The 23,123-nt window shown below is 35.2% G+C and overlaps 1 protein-coding gene across 1 annotated transcript; it reads right to left on the bottom strand.

Annotated features, from left to right (window-relative positions):
* Window positions 1–546: 546 nt before the first annotated feature.
* Window positions 547–21,195, bottom strand: LOC126830485 (trafficking protein particle complex subunit 11). Its single transcript, XM_056102851.1, has 26 exons — window positions 21,061–21,195; window positions 18,896–19,134; window positions 18,055–18,224; window positions 17,617–17,687; window positions 16,923–17,037; window positions 16,618–16,717; window positions 16,052–16,125; window positions 15,387–15,483; window positions 15,028–15,161; window positions 9,136–9,277; window positions 8,701–8,791; window positions 8,244–8,323; window positions 7,213–7,291; window positions 6,766–6,820; window positions 6,210–6,355; window positions 5,604–5,665; window positions 4,764–4,890; window positions 4,429–4,501; window positions 3,910–3,967; window positions 3,446–3,607; window positions 2,950–3,149; window positions 2,272–2,397; window positions 1,737–1,786; window positions 1,420–1,508; window positions 876–935; window positions 547–612 (listed from the first exon to the last, which is right to left on the bottom strand). Exons 2-26 carry the CDS (start codon window positions 19,094–19,096, stop codon window positions 547–549), a joined length of 2,628 nt encoding a protein of 875 aa, XP_055958826.1. The 5' UTR covers window positions 19,097–19,134; window positions 21,061–21,195.
* Between the last annotated feature and the right edge of the window lie 1,928 nt (window positions 21,196–23,123).

Here is a 23,123-nt window from a genome sequence, read left to right as displayed (position 1 = left end):
TATGCTATTTTGACATTAGTGGGAAATAAAAGTCCCACTTTTCTGAAGATAGGCATATGCCACGCAGTGTACTATTACAGAAATTTTACATTGACAGGTACATTTCCGCCTGCCCTCCATTGCATTCCAAATAATGTTTTTATATCCCATCCGAATGACTATATGTGCTTTCTAGCCAGACTCTCCACCGTGCACCACTGTAAAGTGGGAATCATACTGGAAAATCCGGAGTAACTTTAAACAGGTACGGATCAAGTGCAACATGTATAAAATAATGCTCTTAATATAAAATATTACCTTCATTGATTGTAGATTAATAGAAACATCAAATGGTGAAACAGTTGTTAAATTTATAGACTCTTCTTTTACACAATAACATGTTAAACTCTGTATACCAACTGTTACTGATACGGTATACTTCACCTAATAATAACAATAAAACATGTTAAACTCTGTATACCAACTGTTACTGATACAGTATATTTCACCTAAAAATAACAATAAAACATGTTAAACTCTGTATACAAACTGTTACGGTATATTTCACTAAATAATAACAATAAAACATGTTAAACTCTGTATACCAACTGTTACTGATACAGTATATTTCACCTAATAATAACATTAAAACATGTTAAACTCTGTATAATAACATAAAACATAACAAGCCAAACTTTGTATACAAACTGTTACACTATAGTTCACTTAATAATAACATAACACATTAAATTCCAATAACATATCTTAATGGTATTTGCATGTACACCTGCAAATATTTTCTTGAATAGTTATTTCTATATTTCACACCTTCTGGATATTTTTGATAGATTTCGGAAAATTAAATTCTAACATAAAGCAACAAAAAATCAAATTACCTTTGTTAAAATGGATCTTGCACCAGGTTGAAAACATTTCATAAAGAAACACTTTTCCAACTGAAAAATTACAAAAAGTAAGATTTAAGTGGTGTGAAGTTATATTTCATTAATCACAAATAACAAAGAGTTACGTTATTCTTTATTTGGTAATAAAGATCTACGAATCAATCCATTAACTGTACAGGAATATGAAATCGTCAGTTATTTCCAAATTTATAAGACAGCTGCACGAATAACAATCTGAGTTTGTTTTTGTTTCCATGTAACATCCATATTATCATAAATATGAAGTAAAGCGAACTGTTTTGTTATTCATGAATATAACAAATAACAATAGTATTGTTTATTTGTAAGCAATATATAATGAAACAACTTTTCACTAGTGAAAAGACACACATTTGATCAATTCATCCTTATGTACAGACCGAAACGATTAGTTTTATTAATGAAACTAGCAAGACAGGAATTTTTTTTTATTGAAGTTAAAAGTATTGCTTTCCCAGTATTCTCTGTTTAAATAACTGTGATTTGGATTACTCACTTTCTGACCAGGTTCTAAATCTGGTAAAACTAGTTCTTCATTGACTTGCATTTTACCATTAAAACTTGCTTTATCTATACTGATGTGAGCTGTAATTAAAATAAGTATGATTATAATAACATGGATCAGGCTAAACCAACATCAAATTAGAACCACGCCACACATAACAACCAAACGAGAACCTAGAAGACAAACACATGGACAAAACATACCACAAACACAACACACGGACATTGTAATTAAAATGAAAGACTACATAAAAATGAAAAGCTATGTATTAACAGAAAGGATATTAATGACATTAAGTTAAAGATTACCTCCAGGATCTTGTGGATATTCTTCTTCATTCTGTAATGCTATATATAAACTGTAAATAAAACAGTGAAGCGTTTCACTAATTTGTTATCATGTAAAATCAAAGAAGAGGAGCAAGATTTGAGTCTATTGGTGCAGCTTGTAATGATTAAATATGTCAATAAAGTTTGGATGGTGTTTATGTTTGTTTCAACAGGTACCTCAATGAGTATGACTCATAAACCAGTTTCATGGTTCGATCCCAGTGTTGGCAATAACAGTTTCCCAAGATTTTCTGCGGTGCACTTAAATGAACCATTGACAGTAGCAGCAGAAATGCCACTGTTTGGGCAAAATATTCCTCATAGCACTCTGCATGGTTTATGCCCACCTTTATTTCATTTTTTTCTACCAAACTCAGAGCTGAAGATATTGCAATTAGCTTCAAAGAAACCTTCCTAAAAATTTGTTATGAAATTTGTTATTTTTAGGTTTCTGTTCCTTGTTAGAGTTTTGTTAATATATTTTTGATTGTGTAAATATTGTATGATTATTTACCTGACATCAGTAATCTTGCTATCTTCTTTATTCTGTATAACTATCTGTACTTGATAAAATTCATTTAATAGACTTGGTGCTTGATGTATCAATGTCATATCTAATTTAGCTTTTCTTGATACAACCCTGTTATAAATCAATCAATAACTTTCAGTCAATAAACATCAATCACAATATTCGGTAAATTCTTTTAGAAAGGGGTTATATAAATTGTAAGTTAGCAAATGTCTGATGACAGTTTTGTCTATAAAGAGGATTTAGGTTATGAAAGAAAACTGTATGGAAAACCTCTCCAATCGGTGATTACTACACTGTCACTGAACATGTATGACTAAGAATATATTTCCAGAAAACATTTAACACTTGAATTAATAGAAATATTGATGTGTAGATGGTATAGTGTTCACAAGAAATAGTGGAGGATGGATGGCAATGAGCAAGGTATAATAAACAGCTTTAATGCCAACTTTAGAGCCAGGAAATAACAGTTTTAGATGTACAAGAGAAACTGCCAGGCACTTATAAAGTAGTACCAGAAATTTTAAACTTTGAGCCTGACACGCATTCAATACACCAATAAAAGTACTACAAAAACATAAATCTGGGGATTGTGCCTGACAATGCCTTAAATTGTACAGGACAATGTTCTAGGCTAGCTTCAAAGAATAAACTACTTACTTAATGACAGGATTAGTTTTAAATTGTAACCATTTTTCTATATCTGTAGTTTTAGCTGGTGTTACAGAGAATGGTGTAATGGGTTGTTTAAACATTGTATTAGATGTTGAACCACTAGCATCAGCTCCTGTACCAACCCATCTTAATACAGCACAACAACCATTATCACTATTACCCAACTCTAATGCTACAGATGATATCTATAAAATATTAAATTGACAAAATATTCCTATGATAAAAAAAATTCTTATTCAGGTCAATTCTTATTAGCCTAAGCCAAAAATGCTCATCACAGAACTCAGTCAAGACATTCACCTAATAAACATCTAAACCAAGTTTGAACTCTCTTGACCAACACCAGGATGGAACCCAGGACAGCTTAGTGAGCCAGTGCCACACTCATTGAGTCACTGTGGCTCATTTTGAAAGAATTAAACCGTTTGATTGCCATCATTAGTTTCTACATGTATTATAGAATTAATCACAAATAATTTACCTCAATCTGTCGTCCAACATCTTCAGCAGACGGTAGAAAAGAGAAACTGTAAGTTCTTGGTTTCCCTGGTAACAAATAGAGATCAGCACCGTCTGCTTCGAGTGGAGATGATGCTGCAGTTATACCTCTACCATCTGACATCTCACATTTACTATTATGGATCTTGAAATAAATTAAATAACATTAAACATATGAATCTACATGTTAAGTCGTTGCACATTAAAATTAGATTATGTGCAATATTTAAGACAAGTCTGGCAAAATATCGCAGAGGCAAAAAAAACAACATATTCTCTGTCAATTTATGAGTTGAACCATCTGTTAGTTGTTTTCAAGGAGGTTGGTGTAAAATACCATACTACTCAAAAGTGAGTTAAAATTAATTTCTTTTTTTCCTTGGTGAGCATAATATTGTCTCTTTAAGGTACCACATAACTTTGAAGATATAGAAAATATTTACCCACCTGGTTATTAAATAATACTGATAATTTTGAAAACCTAATTGGCTGAGGGCAGCTTACACTGAAAATATAAAAGTAAATATTAAAAAAAAGTCATAAATAACATAAAAATCAGTTGATTAATATTACACAATTACTTTTTTAGACATATTTACCTGTCTTGACAGACTGACAATATAAATGACGACCTGGAGAATTTACCTGTTAGCTATTTTACATGCCATATAATTAGTTATTTCAAAGAATTTAAACTTTTAAACACAAATCAATATACTTTTAAAGTCCAAAAATTAATTACTTCAAAGAATTTAACCACAAGACACACATTTATATAGTTTTTATATGTAAATTTGATTTATAGATAGGTACAATGCTAAATCTGTCATATGCCATGAAATGAACGACTAGCAAAATTTAAAGTAAGCGAGTTAGTAATCAGCCATTTTGGGAAAAGAGTCTTCAACAAAAGGTCTATTATTTTTTAATTAAAAATTTTTAAAAGGGAAAATAATCGTGTTTTACCGAAGACAAACTTCTAACTTGACTTTAGAATCTGCTGATGTAGTATCACCAATAAATCTTGCCTTACATTCAACTATAATAAATATAATACATATGACACTAAACAACCTTGTCCACACAAACAATCTGAAAATCTGGAAATAAAGGGCCATTCCATTTAAAATTACGTATTCGCATATGCACTGTATACAGTTTAATAATTCCTGGTCTGCTTTTTTTAAAATTCATAGCAACAATTAAATAAAATTCTTTTCTGGTAATTTTTGTGGTTTAATAATCATGATATCTGGTTGAAACGTATTTTTTTGGAGAAATTGTACTTAATTATTACTTACTGAATGAAACTAATGTTGACATCTCTATGGTGAATAAATTAGGTGAAGATTTAGCCGTCAACCATTGTGTTTTAGCAGACTCTACTGCCGTCTGTTCTAAACCTGGTTCAGGATCAGGCAACTCATTCTGATGAAACAAACATTATCATTAGTAAGACAGAAATAAAATGAATTATAGTATAAAGTCCTACTTTTCTGCATCATCCGGGCTAATAAAGATGGACATATGCTATGAGGGAAATTTTGCCAGGAGGGCGGCACTTTGCAAACTGTTATTTCAGATAGCAAGACAACAAAGGTGATTAACTGCTATTTGGTTAAAAATTGACTTGCACTCCAGATTTTCCTAACATGTAATAAAGAGGAATTCCTGCAACTATTATTCAAAAATTCCTTCAATACATCTAAGATTTTCAGAAACATAGTTAATAAGCCACCCATGCCCTCCATCCTGCACCACTGGGAATGGGAGAAAATCTTGAGGAATTTTTTTGGTCACTACTGATCGGAGGTGCTCTGAAACCATAATCCACAACTATAGATTAATTATCTGGATATTTAACTGCACACTCTTGTTACCTTTTATACCATAAAATAATAATCCAGATGACTTAATATAAAAAAGAGAGAGAGAGAGAGAGAAATGGGGTTTAACATCCACTCGACACAAACTAGGTCATTTCGGGACTAACACATGGTTTTTAAAATTTTATTTCAATAATTCGCTTGCGGGTAGGAGTCTTTAGCAGTGGGAGGAAACCGGAGGACCCAGAGAAAGCCCATGAGGTTGAACAGGCTAATATAAAATAGAAAAATGGTGTTAAAAATAAAATTACTTACTGACATAACTTTAAATATATTTTTCTCTATTCTAGACTTATCTTCTATAGAACATTGTGAGTCTAGTGAACATTAAGGATATAATCATACAATGATTGAACAACATCTTTACCACCCAGACAATACAATAAAAGCTGATTTTAGTTTTCTGACATATCAAGGTGGACATCAAGCAATTACAATTACAGGCTAGTCAAGATTTCATCTGAAAATTTATCAAAGCAATCAATGCAAAAATAACAGAGGATATTTTCTAAGCCATATTAGAAATGAAACGAATGATGTTAAACATTTTCTAAGCCATATCAGAAATGAAACGAATGATGTTAAACATCAGGCCAACACTTTCTATGGTCAGTGAAAATATTTTGATAAATATGGTATGCTTAACCCTTAGGTTCCTAGAGGTCACGACATAGTTCACTGACAACAACTGTGGTAGACTGGCAACACAAGGTGGAGTATTGAAGAAAGAAACATATCTTGTAGTGCCCACAATATTACACGCAGTTAGTTCTCTTCACTTGTTTACATTCAACTGTCACAGGGACACTGTGTATGGGCAACAATATGTTCAGTGGTCAAAGGGTTAAGCATAAAGGATACATTGACCAATTAGTTCCATACAGGTGGATATATAGTCTTGTATTCTAGCTGTTAGATAAGCACACTTTAATGATAGGTTTAATATAGATGTTAATATAGGTGACCATCTTTCAGTTCTATAATCCCACATAACTTTATTTAATAACCTGAAAAACACAAGGAGGATGTCATTTCTAGTAGTGTATTAAATATACATTCCTCTAACATCTTACTGATATATACTAATCGGACACTACATCTCAAGAACTGGAAAAACTAATATACATGTAATAATACTGATTGGAGACTACATTTCAACAACTGGAAAAACAATCTATTTGAGGTTTGATGTGTACTTTTCTGCACTAACTAATGAAGAAGACATGCATACACAATGCAGTCTGTTATGAGTGAAACTTTGGACAGCAGCACTTCCATCTGTACTCTTCATCAAATTCAAACTGTAAAGGGTTCTTTAATGTACACACAAATGAGTACATGGATGGACCTCAGTTTTTTTGTGCCATCCGAATGACTAGATGCATTGTTTAAACTGCTTTACATGAGAGTTACTTACATTAAAGCTTTTCCATAATCTTTAGCATGGAAATATTCTTCTCCCATTTGGACCACTTTAAAATAAAAGTAAAGAGTCATTCAAATTAAGAATCGACACAAGATGTTAATTAAGTCAAATGAGATTGTAAAATACGAAATAGAATCAAATAATATTAAACTTCTCTTCAAAGATCAAATTAGGTGTCTTAGATACAAGAGAGATTATGGACATCCTTCCCACAAACCTGTAAAAAGTATATAATCCAAGGACTAAAAAAACTTGTGAAGATAAAAATAAAAGTTTTGATTTAATACAAACAACATTTCTTTCTACATGCATGGAAATAATGATTTTACTTGTACCCGATAAATTTTCAAGGTATACTGAATTAGTACTTGAAATATTGAACTTGGTCAGTTACAATTAAAACTCTTCTATTCAGGGCCAATGCAAATGAATACTTACTTAAATGTCTTTTCATTCTGGGTGATTTATATTTTTTAAACTGAGCTACAGCGCTACTTAATAATGGTATAATGATCCACTGAAATAAACATATATTCAATATATAGTAACTTTTCGTATTTATTTCTAGAAATTAAGTATTAATTCAGATCTCTATTGTGAGATAAATCCTTCCACTCCAGTCTCTATTCATCATTATTTGTATTATTCAGACAATTTCCTACTTTTAACTGTTTAATCCATGCTAAATTGTACTCAATAGTAGATAATTTCCTGGCATGGATTCAATCAAATGATTTTACCCAACCCATATAGGTGACGCTGGTATATGTTTATGTCGTCTGCATTATATCAATAAATTAAATACTGAACAGAAAAGAACCATTTATGGACTGGTATTTCTTTTACAGATACTACTTTCACAATATTGTAGTTTGCAAGGGATTCAATATTCCTCAAATTGAAAATCAGCTTCAAAGGTTTTTTTTTATCTCAAGCATTATTTTTCATAAAATTTCTTCCATTTCATATTCACAACTCATTACTTATGAACTATTGAAACTTTATCAGTTTATGCCAACAAAACATTAATCATACATTATGCAAGAGCTATTGCAGATCTTTCTTTAGGCCTGAAATGTTATATAAATTATTAATCAGACATTAATTAACCTATCCCGACCATAATCAACTCTCGATGCCATTGCTAGCCTGCGATATTAAGCGAATTGAAATGCATTTAGTGAAAAAATTAAATGTAAATATGGATAATACTGACTTTGTTTTTTATCCTACCAACTTAGTAATGATGATCAAGGCTAGCATAAAATTCCAAAGCTAATATCTCGGTTCAGAGTGAAGCAATTTGACTGAAATTTTCAGCATATTCTATTTACGTTATCTATTTTTTAAGTATTATAGCGAGAACTGTCAACTCTTTATCTTATCTCCCATATAATGCCTGTTTAAGTTTTGATACCTTCCTGATCTTTTTTGAGACTAACAATATAAATTTTATGTTATTAACTTACACAATGATCTTCTTGTTTTTCTCGTATCTGTAAAGCTATAATACCATCTCTCTCTTTCTGGGCATCTGGTGGATCAATACCTGTTATACATACAAATAAAATAAATACATCTATACCAGTTGGCAGACCTCAGTCTTTCCATAATCCATTACCAAACATACCATCCCAATAGCTAGATGCCTTTTACTAACGGGCCCTCTGTCCGGCACCCATGACAAGGGGAAGCCCACCAAAAATGTAGGACAGAACTTTCTCTGCCAACTACAGGATCAAACCCTGGTCTCTTTGATAGTGAACAAGCGGCAAACTCATCAAGCCATTAAGAATAATAAATATGTTTTTATTCACTAATAAACATGTTTCCCTTTATTAACAAACAAACACCTACATGGTGAATTGTTCAAATATATATTCATGCTTCTTTTTATTGGACAACTAACTGTAGAAAGCTACTTACTCTGATGACCCTGTCGCCAAGGTCTCTGACCAAAATATTCTAGATTATCTAGACCATCCAAAACTGTATTCTGTGGAAGATCTCCTGTGTGCTAAAAATAATAACAATGCATTGGATGCATAACACTAATAATTAATTAGAAATAAACAATTTAACCTTTTGAATCTACATGAGGCATTAAATGATATATGCCAAATTAATCCTCAGACTTTTAAAAGTGTATTAGTAAACCAAAATCTAATACTATTTATTATATAAGAGAATTATCAATTCGTCAGTGTGAATGCAAAAAAGGGGTCTTTAACCAAACATATTAATGTATACCAGACAATCATGTTGTATCCCAAAGGGTTAAACTTAGATTGATGAAATTTGATATAAACAACTATAGATTGATGAAATTTGATATAAACAACTATAGATAAAGATACTTACAGTACATAAAGCTTGACATAGTTGTTTTCTAGTTATAGAATGATTAGCTGCTTGCTGATAATAAAAACCAGGATGTTGTGTCTGTAAAGCTGTTAATCCTAATTTTATAGCTTCATCAAATAAATCACCAAATACCTGAAACCTGGAGAAAAAAAACCAAGCATCATAAACTATAATGTAAAGTGATATCAAAGCCACTAATCATCATTCCCATGTTTTGGATAATATCTAATTATTCACAGCTTTGTTAATTCATGCTAATTTATTATTTTATTAGCACCTAGCAGGATACCCGGCTTCGCTTGGGGGTCATAACTCCGAAACCGGAAGTGGTAGACTAACGCCACCTGGTCTATGTTACTCCCCGGTCCGAGCTACCCCTATACCCCAAATTACAGACTCGGGGCAGACCTAGTGTAGCCGACAACCCCGAACTGACCGGCATCGCTCGGGGGTCATAACTCCGAAACCAGAAGTGGTAGACTAACGCCACCTAGCCTATGTTACTCCCCGGTCCGAGCTACCCCTATACCCCAAATTTCAGACTCGGGCCAGACCTAGTGTAGCCAACAACCCCGAACAGACCGGCTTCGCTCGGGGGTCATAACTCCAAAACCGGAAGTGGTAGACTAACGCCACCTGGCCTATGTTACTCCATGGTCCGAGCTACCCCTTTACCCCAAATTTCAGACTCGGGCCAGAGCTAGTGTAGCCGCCAACCCCGAACAGACCGGCTTCGCTCAGGGGTCATAACTCCGAAACCGGAAGTGGTAGACTAACGCCACCTAGCCTATGTTACTCCCCGGTCCGAGCTACCCCTATACCCCAAATTTCAGACTCGGGCCAGACCTAGTGTAGCCGCCAACCCCAAACAGACTTCGCTCGGGGGTCATAACTCTGAAACCGGAAGTGGTAGACTAACGCCACCTGGCCTATGTTACTCCCTGGTTCGAGCTACCCCTTTACCCCAAATTTCAGACTCGGGCCAGACCTAGTGTAGCCAACAACCCCGAACAGACCGGCTTCGCTCGGGGGTCATAACTCCGAAACCGGAAGTGGTAGACTAACGCCACCTAGCCTATGTTACTCCCCGGTCCGAGCTACCCCTATACCCCAAATTTCAGACTAGGGCCAGACCTAGTGTAGCCGCCAACCACGAACAGACCGGCTTCGCTCGGGGGTCATAACTCCAAAACCGGAAGTGGTAGACTAACGCCACCTAGCCTATGTTACTCCCCGGTCCGAGCTACCCCTATACCCCAAATTTCAGACTAGGGCCAGACCTAGTGTAGCCGCCAACCCTGAACAGACCGGCTTCGCTCAGGGGTCATAACTCCAAAACCGGAAGTGGTAGACTAACGCCACTTGGCCTATGTTACTCCACGGTCCGAGTTACCCCTATACCCCAAATTTCAGACTCGGGGCAGACCTAGTGTAGCCGCCAACCCCGAACAGACAGACTTCGCTCGGGGGTCATAACTCCGAAACCGGAAGTGGTAGACTAACGCCACCTGTCCTATGCTACTTCCCGGTCCAAGCTACCCCTATACCCCAAATTTCAGACTCGGGGCAGACCTAGTGTAGCAGCCAACCCCGAACAGACCGGCTTCGCTCGGGGGTCATAACTCCGAAACCGGAAGTGGTAGACTAACGCCACCTGGCCTATGTTACTCCCCGGTCCAAGGTAACCTTATACCCCAAATTTCAGACTCGGGGCAGACCTAGTGTAGCCGACAACCCCGAACAGACAGACAGACAGACAGACAAACGACAGTCACAAATATATATACTATTCAAAAAAAGTAGGGGATATTTGATTTTGGGGGCATAATACTAAAATATGCAAATGACTACGAAAAAAGTCACTATAGAACCTAACAGAAGAAACATTTCCAGTTACATGTGACGCCCAAACGCACCAATAGCTACCGCATGGAATGCAGGTGATGCTTGGGATCATCATGGGGGTCCAACCCAAGATTTGCACGACTCTGACTTTGAATGTTACAGTCATTGTGGCATTGAATTCCAGGGTGGAAACATCAGTTTAATTGTTTTAGTGACCAGAAAACAAATTTTGATATGCGTCGGCTTACCCAAAATGAAAGGTTACGTGCCCTTGGCATGCTACAGATCGGCACAACACAGGCGGTTGTGGCGCGGACGATGAATGTTTCTCAGTCTGTCATAAGCAGGCTATGGTCCAGATACCGTGATACACAATCTGTACAGGACAGACCACGCTCAGGTCGACCAAGGGCGACAACTCAAGCCCAGGATCGATTTATCCGTACCTTGGCCTTGAGAAATCGTGCCATCACAGCAAATCAGATCAGCGCTCGTCTTCAAACAGACACTGGTGTGAGAGTGAGTGGCCAGAGGATTCGGAATCGACTGCATAGGGGTCACCTTCGCGCCCGACGTCCTCGCATGATCCCTTGTTTGAGAGATCATCACATTCAGGCAAGACGTCGTTGGTGTAGGGATCGTCAACACTGGGATAATCGACGCTGGAGCAATGTGATGTTTTCAGATGAGTCAAGGTTCACTGTTGATTTTTTGGACAGACGTAGGAGGGTGTGGCGTCGTCGAAACGAGCGCTTCCAAGACGTTAACGTCATCAGACATGATCGATTTGGGGGTGGTTCTGTTATGGTGTGGGGAGGCATCACTGTTGCTGGAAGAACGGCTTTACATGTTGTTGCAGGGCGTGTTACAGGCCAGTACTACCGGGACAACATCTTGGCAGTCCATGTTGTGCCGTTCGCACGACGTCATGGCAACGCAAGATGTCACAGGGCCAGGATCGTTACAGGTTACCTCCAACAACAGAACATCACCACATTACCTTGGCCAGCACTGAGTCCCGACCTCTCCCCCATCGAGCATGTCTGGGACATGCTTGGACAGAGGTTACGTCAACGTCAACAACGTCCTGCCAATGTCCAAGAACTTGCTGCTGCGTTGCAACAGGAATGGGACAATCTGGACCAAAATGACCTTAGACGTCTCATTAGGAGTATGCCACGTCGGATCAATGCTTGTTTGGCAAACAGAGGAGGATTTACCCGTTACTGACTTGGTTGTGATGCTGTGGTAACTTTGCTGTTTGACCCCGGGTATCATTTTACCCTTATAATGGTCAGTCTGTGCCTTACTTAGTCTAACGATCATTTGGAATAAATCGATGAATGTGAACTTCATTTCATTTTGTCATTTGTTTCTTCGTCAGTTTCATTAGGTGACTTTAATAACACTTAAAAATCAAATATCCCCTACTTTTTTTGAATAGTATATATAGATAAGAAAACATAAACCAACTATCAATGGTAGATAATCTCCTGGCTTGGATTAAATCGGATCAAAAGATTTAGATGGTGCTGGAATGTTATTATCATCTACAGATGACAAGTGTTGGGACATTTTCAATTCATATTGTTGTTGATACTGAAAGGAGCGGACACATTTTTGAATTGATATTTCTTTTTCATTTTCTCATTACTGCCAAGTTTGCAAGGGATTCAAAATCCTTTAATTTTTTTTTATGGGGCTTCCAAAGTAACTTACAAGACAGAAGAAACAGTATGTCATGTTCTTATCTCCCCTGAACATTATTTCTCCTTGTATTATCTTAACAGTATTTAATTACAGCTGGGTAGACTCCAATAACATGCATATTGAAAGTCACAAGGATTTGATATCCAACCAAAGTAAAGATCAAACATTTACTGCGAGATCACAGATTTGGTGTAATTTCGAAACTACCATTTGTCTTTCAAATACGCACACAAATTAGAATGGCTATGAATTTGTTTTTGAAAATTGTAAGTTCCGTTCCATCTAAAGTAAAGATACATACTAATCATATTAATCTATTAAGATTTCTGGCAAACATCAGCTTTTAAAACATTAATTTGCACTCAGAAAAGCACTTTAAATAGTATTTACATGTAAAAAATTAATTGCACATTATAAAATTCACTCCTGTCATTTGATATACTGTACTGATAAGATAAAGTCAAAAACTGTAACTGACAATCTGTATGTTATTATTATTATCAGTTAAACAGATAGGGGGATGGGGTTTAACTTCCACTCACTCAACACAGACTAGGTCATTTCGGGACTAACATATAATAAAATTTTATTTCAATAATACTGTTGTGAGTACGGGTTTTTAGCAGTGGGGGGGGGGGGGGTAAATGGACCTACAAAAAAAAGGTACATCACAAAACCTTCTCACCCAAGATCTTTAAATTATAAACTTTTAGATAGAACGCAGCTATTTTATGGAACAGCCTACCACATAGTATTTAAACTTCAAGTTCACTTGAATTGTTTAAAGGAAATTAGAAAACTCATTTATTTAATTTTGAATATAAGTGATCAAAAATAGTGTAAATCTACATGTTCTCAAACACTGCTTCTTAAAATAGCCAAGTCTCTAACTCAATATCATCCAAAGTCTTCGACATTGAAAATATGAATTATTTGTCAATTTAAATCAACACTGATGTTGTGATCTTACCGTGAAAAGATTGGATTCTGATATCCAATATTTAAGACAAATAAAAACACATTTTACCATTGGTAGGAATGGTGTACCATAATGCGTTTCAGCACCATTTGTAACAAGGGACTCGAAGAACAAGGCTAGGCATATTCCACAAGTCATGTCAAACGGTGACCACATATTCTTATCTCGAGAGCATGCGCAATAAATACTATCGGTGTAGACTGGAATAACGAGACGCTACAGATTGCTATTCGATTGAATGGAAATCAGTTTATATACATTCATATTACATTATTATATGCGTTGCGAGTAGTTGCAACTCATTTGTGTCAATTTCTCCGTCCCAAATATTAGCGATTTAGCTCCTTTTAATTAGTTGGATACCAAAATATTGTCTGTTAACATTTAACAATGTATTAACAGGGTAAAAAAGGGATATTATTTGAAAGGTTTTTAATAACGGCCATAATATATTATGTTTTTAGTTATATATGGATTCATAACAATATTGCTACTTTAAGGATATTGAAATGAGCTCTGTTTATCCTTCTGTCTCAGTTGTATTTGTGGCTCAAATCTCATAAACAGTTCATATCTTTATGAAATTTTGCACAGACCACATCAACCTATTACAGTAGCTGTTTGGTGTTTCCATGGGAACAAATTTGACTTAGTTTTGGTATAGAAAGGTCACATTGGTAATAGATTAAAACATGACATGAAATAGATTGTTATATCTGGCAGAATATTCATTTACGTGAATTTTACATGTAGTAATGAGAAAGAAATGACTGAAATTATCCTCCATGGGATTGAAGATGACATCAGATCAATAAAATATTTACTGTTTGTATTTATCTCAGTGTACAGTATCAGAAATAAATTATAGCTTACAGATGTATGTAATGAATTCCTATAAACAGCATGGATAAACAGATGATCTGATATAAGTAGAATCTTAATATGTGATATCTGTGAGAAGTTATTTAGCTCAATGATCCTTTGTATGGCTTAATGTACATCCACATAAATAATAATTAGTGATGTCATTTGATAAAACATAGTTTCAAAATAAAATGAAATCAGGATTAACTTTCTTTCTTTCTGCACATGCTGGCCAAGGGTTCTTTTATGAGCAAGCGCTCTGTCATGCACCAGTGAAAAGGATAACCATGTTGAAAAATCCAGATCTGAGGAGCTTTCTTTGCCAACACCGGAGTTGAACCAGGTGCCTCCTTGTTAGTAAGACATTGCTAGACACACTGAGCCACCTTGGTTAACAAACATAGTCATGATTAACGGAACATAAAGGAGAGGTTGATACATAGATATAACAAAATAATTTGATATCTTACATAAAGTCTCGAGTTACTTACTGTTTAGACATCCAAGCACTGTTTTCAAACGCTAATTCTGGTGTACCTGTTCTAGATTTAAAGAAATCAATATGTTTACGAAACTGAGCGATGGCATCTAAGGGTGTATTATGTTGAAATGATAACCGACATAACTGAAATATAAAACATATCTTATAATTATCACAAAACAAGCGAGATATATATTGGAAATTAATGAGATGTCTTCAGAATTTATAAACTCCAAGACAGCCATGAATTAACATCTTATTCCTGGTACAGTGTTGGCAAGATCAGATTTCAGTGATAAGGAATGTTCTGAGTATTATTCTGAAAGGTGTATCCCTTAAGAACGAATGTTCAAAATAGTGTGGCCTTACCTTGTAATTAAGAAATCCAGCCATAGTTTTAATCTCTAACATATTGGTATCGTACATTCTTAAATCTAACATATAACCATATGCCTGTTTATAATGTCTGAAATAAAAAAATAATATGCTTGAGCACATAATATACCTGCTTTATGGATACACTTCAGACACATTTCAAACAGAGAGAGAGAGAGAGAGAGAGAGAGAGAAATGGGGTTTAACTTCCACTCGACACAAACTAGGTCATTTCGAGACTAACATATGGTTCAATTTTATTTCAATAACTCGCATGTACGCAGGGGTCTTTAGCAGTTGGAGGAAACCGGAGGACCCAGAGAGAAAACCCACGGGGATGGACAGGCGATCCTACTCCTTGTCACGTACCATGCCAGTTGACACAATGACAGACCTTATGATACAACACGCACTCGCTAACCATTCAGCCATCCAAACCCCCTACATTTTAAACAGGTAGTTCATCAGTTAATAACAAATACTGTAACCTATTAATGTCATGGGAGCCACAGTGGAAATCATGCTGGCTCGAAAAACATGGCTGCGAATGTTTCTCAGGATTTTCCAGTCCAGTAAAAAACCGTGACATTCGAATGGTTCGAAACCATCACAGTTGGAATTCAATAAAGAATGGTGTAATAAAACAGTAGTAAACTTACTTGAGAGATGTGTGTGTGTCTTGTTTTAGTTCATTAAAGAAAGCTATCTTAAACTGATGTCTCACATACAACAACTAAAAATAAAATATAATCATTTTCTACAAGTTTCATTACACAAAATCAAATCTATACTCTATAATGTATTGGACAATTTATAATAAGCCTTTAAATTCATCCATTAGACAAAATCAAATCTATACACTATAATGTATTGAACAATTTATAATAAGCCTTTACATTCAGCCATTCCCAGGGAATTTGGAAATTCATTATCAAATGTTCAGATATATGATCTCTTCATTTTGATGACAATTTTAACAAAGCAGATTGTAAAAAAAAATCAGAATGGCTAAACCTAACAAAACCTGACTATTTGATAATGGATTTGAAAAAGTAAAACACAAAAAATTTATACAACTCAGAGGATAAATTTGACAGTGTTCTTCATATTGAAGATTTTTAAAGTGTACTATTGTTAATACTCTAGTTTTTCATACAAGACTGTTATGTTAAATCAACAAACAACACAAAAAGTCTAGGCAAATTGAGTTAAATGTACAACTGACCTGATGTGTTGTTTTATTTAAGAAATCTTTATGTGATTTAACTTTCCTGGCTTCAGTATGATAATAACTCTGTGATTGTTCATAGAAAGCATTCTCCAATCTGTAATATAAAAGAACATGTACATTACACGGAAACACCATTTCAACCATTACTGATAGAAAATAGAATGGATGCAGAATCAGAGGCATATTTGTTGAAAAACTTACAATCTTACTGAGCCACTGTGACTCCTGTATAACCTATAACTAACCTGATGGTATAACCTATAAATAACCTGATAGCTATAGTATAACCTATGACTAACCTGATAGTATAACCTATAAGATGATCAGTATGCGGTAGAACATACAGGGATTTAGCTGATATATCACACATACTACATAAAGATGCTGCTCTTTCTGATGCTATCAAATCTTCACCTGACAGAGAGAAATGGAGTTTAACATCTACTCAACACAAACTAAGTCATTTCAGGACTAACATATGGTTCAATTCGATTTCAATAAATTGCTTGCGCATAGGGGTCTTTAATAGTGGGAGGAAACCGTAGGACCCGGAGAAACCCCATAAGGTTGGACAGACGACCCTACTCCTTGTCACGTACAACCAGGGATCCAAAACCAAGCCAGTTGACTATATGATAGACCTTATGATACCAAGTGCTAACCATTCAGCCATCCACCCCACCTTCTTAACCTGATATATAGTAACACAACATTTATCATAAACAAACATATATTGATAATATGGTATATATTATATATGCTATCAAAAAAATATATTATTATTTAGATTAATTACAACTACATAAAATAGTGTTAAATTTGTGAAAGTCCTTCATATGTTCTGGGAATTTTACAAATATTTGCAAATATCACCCTTTTTTCCATCAGAACAAGTTTTGTACACTAGCAAAAATATGCAGAACAACTTGGGAGTCTGAGAATTATCATTGTTATATTTGTGTAAATAGAAAACAGAAAATAGATATACATTACCTGGTGGTAGAGGAGTATTCTTCTGTATTAACACAACTGATACTTTTGTTCCTTGACCCTGTAAACTATTCCTACAAAAACAATTTGTTATCATGGGTATAAACAAGTACAATTTATAATTCATCAAACATAGGGTATAAAAATTACAACTTGTAATCAATCCATCATTGAGTATATACAGAAATATAATTTGTAATCGATCAAAAATTTGTTATGCACATACACAAAGTATAATCATCAAACACTGGTTATCAACAGATATAAATTTGTAATCAATGAAACAGAAGGTACAAACAAATAAATTCATTACAGTGGACCTTGTTACTAATAACACTATAAAGAGCTGATGGAGTGCTTTCAAACAGCCATGGCAATTCTTTTAAATTAAATCTGAAACTAACGTAACTATTTCAACTAAACATAAATCTTCAAACTAACCTGACTATTTCAACTCTAGTAGCACATTCCATCTGTTTCTCTTTCCACAGGTTTTCATCCCAGTCAAGATCAAAAAACACCACAACAACAGCAGGTACTTCATTTAAATGTTTTTTCATCCAACTTCTCTTTAAAATACCTTTAGGTATATACCACTGATAGGATGTTCTCTGAAAATAATGTGTTACAATGTTCACTACTAATTATTCTACACCATGTCTAAGTCAAACTGTAGTTACTTCCCTTTGTCAAATTATATGTCCTATGTACTGTCTATGACTATTACAATCACACAACATTCATGTATACTGTATTTATCATTTAAAGTGCTTCGATGTAAAAAGTATTTCATTGATCAAATTATTCAAAACAAAAATAATTTTAAAACATAAACTGCTCCAAAGTAAAAAGTAAATGAATATCAATTAGAAACCTTTAAAAATAACCAGATTTTATATCGTTCCTTAAAAATTGTTACGGATCCTTTTGCAAAAAGTAAAAAGGTTATATCGCACTAACAATTAAATAGCTCATGTTACATTTATGAAGGTATTACTTGGGGTTGAACGTCTTCCTTAAATTCTGTACAAAATGAGCTAATGAATTGGAACTCCAACTGTCAAGGGTTCTTTTAAGGGCATGCCTTTCTTTCTTGGACAAGTGTTTACTGTTACCTAGCTTATTTTAACTGTGGTCTTGATCTATCATCCACATGTTCTCAAGATTCACTTATAAACATATCTGGAAATTACACTATTTGCCCTTATAAACCAAATTTGGATTACAGAAAAAGTGCATTACAAAATAAAACAAAGAATCAACATTATAAAGTTATACTTACTTTAGATTTACTTTTAGGATAGACATGATCTGCTTCCATTACATTGAATTTGAGAGGAACTCGATCAGAACGACGATTGTTACAGAATGAATCCCAGATAGATTTATGAATAGCATTATATGTTATATCCAAACCAGTTAAGACCACTAGGCCTGTAGGACGACATAACAATTCTGATGGAAGTTCATTGGCCCACGACATCTTGTTGATGAAACACTAACACTTCAAACAGAAATAATCTGTAAAATTTAAAGTAAGCATATATAATTTATTCTATTAATAAAACACAAAACAGATAATCAATTACTAAAAACTAAATTTTAAATCCACAATTAGTCAAGTTCCTACCCATCCTCTGAATCCTCAGTTGTTTCATTCCTTTCCACTCCACTAACTCATCCATGGGGGAAACATGTATTCAAATTATCTGCCCTTGATGACTGCTTTTTTATCGACCAATATGTTTGATAATATAACAATGTTAAAGGAGCTAAATCTCTAATATTTGTGACCTTGAAATTGACACAAATGGGTCGCAACGTATACAATAATATTATATGAATGTATACAAACTGGTTTACATTCAATCGCTCCTGTCTTTACTCTAATTTCAAATCAGTTATGTTCGGCAAAATACACCAGAAGTGTCAATCGAATGGCAATCTCTAGCGTCTGGTTATTCCAGTCTACACCGATAGTATTTCTTGCGCATGCTCTCCAGATAAGAATATGGCCTCACCAGTTAACAGGACTTGTGGAATATGTCTTGCCTCTTTCTTCGAGTCCCTTATTGCAAACGGCGTTGAAACGCATTATGGTACATGATTCGTGTACCAATGGTAAAATGTTTATTTTGTCTTAAATATTGGATATCAAAAGCCCATCTTTACCCGGTAAGATCACAACATCGATGTTGATTTACATTGACAAATAATTCGTGTTTTCAATGTCGAAGATTTTGGATGATATTGAGTTAGAGACTTAGCTACTATAAACCCCATTTCATTTTGATAACATAATGACTTCCCACTGCCAGTTTTGACGGACATCAAAAACATCTTTCCCATCTTTTTGTGTGCATTTCACTTCTTTTATATTAAATTCCTTGCAAACTTTCTCATAATTGAGCGAACAAGTCACCATATGGTTGTGAACATAAACAATGAGGCTAAGACTGGTCTGTAAACTGTCTTCTGATTGGTTCATAGAATTAAGCTACAGTCAAAGGGCAGCTATTTGAATACGTGAATACCCCATGGATGAACCCAGGAAATAGTGGAGTAGAATGGAATGAGACCACTGCATGGGGATACTGAGGATGGTTCCTACCATAGTTCACACATTTACATTAATCCCTCTGTTAATTCTGGGATTTGGAATCCCTTGTAAAGTACAATAATTGCAAATGTTAAATCTGCAAAAAACAATATGAGTCTAACAATGGTTCAATATATTCTGTTCAACAATTACCAAAATATGATGAATTAAACGTTTTCTAGCAACCTGCATCTTTTGCAGTTGGCATAAATAAGCTAGCACCACCTTAAGTGTTGTATAAAATATTTTGATGGTCCCAAAAATGCAAATGACAGTCAGAGCCATACAGTAAAATGTTTTAAAAGTTTGGTCCTGATGCAAAGTTACATGTACGCAAAGAAAATTTGTAAGCTTATGGCAATACTATAATGTTGGATATTGTGCAATTACAGTATTAAATAACAATCAGAGCCCGATAGTCCCAGAACAGTCAGATATTGTCACTTGGCTCCACCTAAATGCTATGATTACTCATTAAATTATCAAATGTCTTCATGTTCATGAGCTACCTTCAGGCAATTGGCGGTCCACATGAAGTATTGTGGACTTTGTCAACTTTGTGGTGAGGACAAAAATGGGGCAAATCATGACAACCCATAAAATAGTAAGAAATAGGCAGTGACAGTAGCCTAGTGTTTATTATTGGGCTATTAGACTGTACTAGTGAAGCCAATCTTCATTGATAAAGATAATCAACATGTTGTTTATAATTTCCCTTCCCTCTGCCTCTCCCACCGCATCATATTTTCCTGGCTAGAGACCACAAAAGTGTCTATAGTAAAGTTATGAAATCTTAAGCTGTTCAGAAAACAGAAAATGCCGATGATATTTTAACGTTCATTAATTACCAATTTAATATGTCATTCACAAAATCAGATCTAATATTTATACATTTTGCTTTTCCACTAACAACATGAACAAAACCATTTGCATTGAACCATAATAGGCACAGAACTGTACCGACAGTAGAAAGGAAGTCCGACTGATCGATTATGTTATACATCGCATGCGCGAAATAGAAGTATGGCAACTTCCTTCCGGTCAAACAAAAACATGAAAGAATGAGCGTGATCCGTTCTGCGCTTTTCAGAATAAAATAAGAACAAAACTACTTTTGCACATGTATTATTAAACCTAATTTGTTTTTATCTAATTGATATTTCGTTGAACCTAATAAAAACCAAGCAGCTAGTCTAGAATCTACAATTTTCTAATTAGTTCATAATATTTCAATTTCTTATTACCGTATCTCCAGCAAGATTGTAAGAAAACCATGTATAGCTTATAACTTAATAGAAATACCAACTGTATACATTTTTAAATAAAAAATAAAACAAACCTTTATGTTTTTATTACCGGTATAATAAATATGTACCGTACGCAAATTCAGTTAAGATTCTAAATCTAACCCTTAGTCTTACGGAAATTTGATCTGAATCTGTATGTCGCATTGCCTGTTACAGCATGTACGCAACGTGTAGTGAGTGCATTAGGTTCTTGCAGATAGAGCTGATTTAAAGCTCTCCTTTGATGAAGAGCGCACTATATACATTGTACTTCCATTCTCTTCAGGTGGTTCCAATCAATAATAATTGTCTTTGGGAAGAATGAGTGTCTATAAAGTTCAGTATGATTTTCCTCTATAGTTTTCACTATATAGCCTGAATTCTGTTTGGCTTTAATTCGGTGTTTTGGGTTTAACGGGAGTTAAATAGTCATAACAAGTGAAAGCTTGGACTAGCTCAACCATCTTGTAGAAAAAAGTGAGACAGATCATTTTCAGTCTGTCTTGAGGCATGGCAGGTCTATATATCCTTCAACATCTTTGTGGCGCAACCTTCTTCTCTAGATTTGTAGTCACCGGAGTCAAACTTTGTAGCTTGGCGTTGGATCAAGTCTCTGTTGATATCCTTTTGTGAGGAGGGGTCCCAGACAATTGAGCTGTACACCAGGGTGGAGCGAACTAACGCTATGTAGGCTGATCTTCTGCAAGATTTGGAGCAGTACTCGAGGTTGCGCTTTAGGAATCCATCTGAACAGTTTGCCTTCTTTATTAACCTGGTTATTTGAGCGTCCTACTTTAGGTCTTCTTTCACTTGCTGGAGTATGACATTGTTTAAGGTGTAGAAGTTGGTGTTGATACTCATGATATCATATTTCTTTGCACTGAATCTCATAACCCATATGTATTGGCCCAAGCTTCAAGAGCTGAGAGGTCATTTTGAAGGGTTTGATGATACTGGCTAGATTTAATGGTGCGGTAGAGTAGACAGTCGTCTGCAACGAGTCTAACTTGGGATTTCACGGTTTCTGGGAGATCATTTATGTGGCACAGAAAGAGTAGTGGTCCAAACACTGTTTCCCACAGTACTCCCGAGTCAACAGTTACCGGGTCTGAGAACTCTCCTTCGATAACGACTTGCGTGTGTCTTCTAGTCAGAAACTGCCATAACCAGTTGTTTGGAGGGACATCTGCTCCATAGGTTCTGATTTTGTGGAGAAGTTTCTCGCGAGGGACAGTGTCAAAGGCCTTCGAGAAATCTAGGATGACCATGTCGGTTTGGTTGTTGGCACCGTCGTTCTGGAGGAGGTCGTGAGCAGTGGATAGCAGTTTGTCTCACAGGAGTATCCCGAGTGGACGTGCTGAAAACTGGTTAGTATCTTGTTTCATTCAAGATGTGTGAGGATATGACGGCAAATGATGTGTTCTAAAAGTTTGCAAGTCACGCAGGTCAAGGATACTGGTCGATAGAGGGAAGTCCCCTTTCTTAAAGACTGTTGCAATGCTGGCATTAATCAGGTCTGACCGGAGTGGTCTAGTGTTAATTAATAGTTGAAATATCTCACGGAGGCCATGGAACTAGTTGACTACTACAGGTATTCAGAATAGTATTAGCTATTTTGTCTGGTC

Source organism: Patella vulgata, chromosome 8, assembly GCF_932274485.2.
Source record: "Patella vulgata chromosome 8, xgPatVulg1.2, whole genome shotgun sequence".
Lineage (NCBI taxonomy): Eukaryota > Metazoa > Mollusca > Gastropoda > Patellidae > Patella > Patella vulgata.
The sequence above is the reverse complement of the archived record's forward strand: the minus strand, read 5'-3'. Positions and strand labels throughout refer to the sequence as shown.

What these genes read in the sequence shown, in the direction of transcription:
- LOC126830485 (XM_056102851.1), bottom strand. Translation starts at nt 19,096, where the DNA reads ATGTCGTGGGCCAATGAACTTCCATCAGAATTGTTATGTCGTCCTACA. An exon ending in CTTATAGGTTATACTATCAG is followed by an intron (nt 16,718 to 16,922) that starts GTTAGTCATAGG and finishes TTTATATTACAG; the next exon opens with ATTGGAGAATGCTTTCTATG. An exon ending in GACACACACACATCTCTCAA is followed by an intron (nt 15,484 to 16,051) that starts GTAAGTTTACTA and finishes TTTTTATTTCAG; the next exon opens with ACATTATAAACAGGCATATG.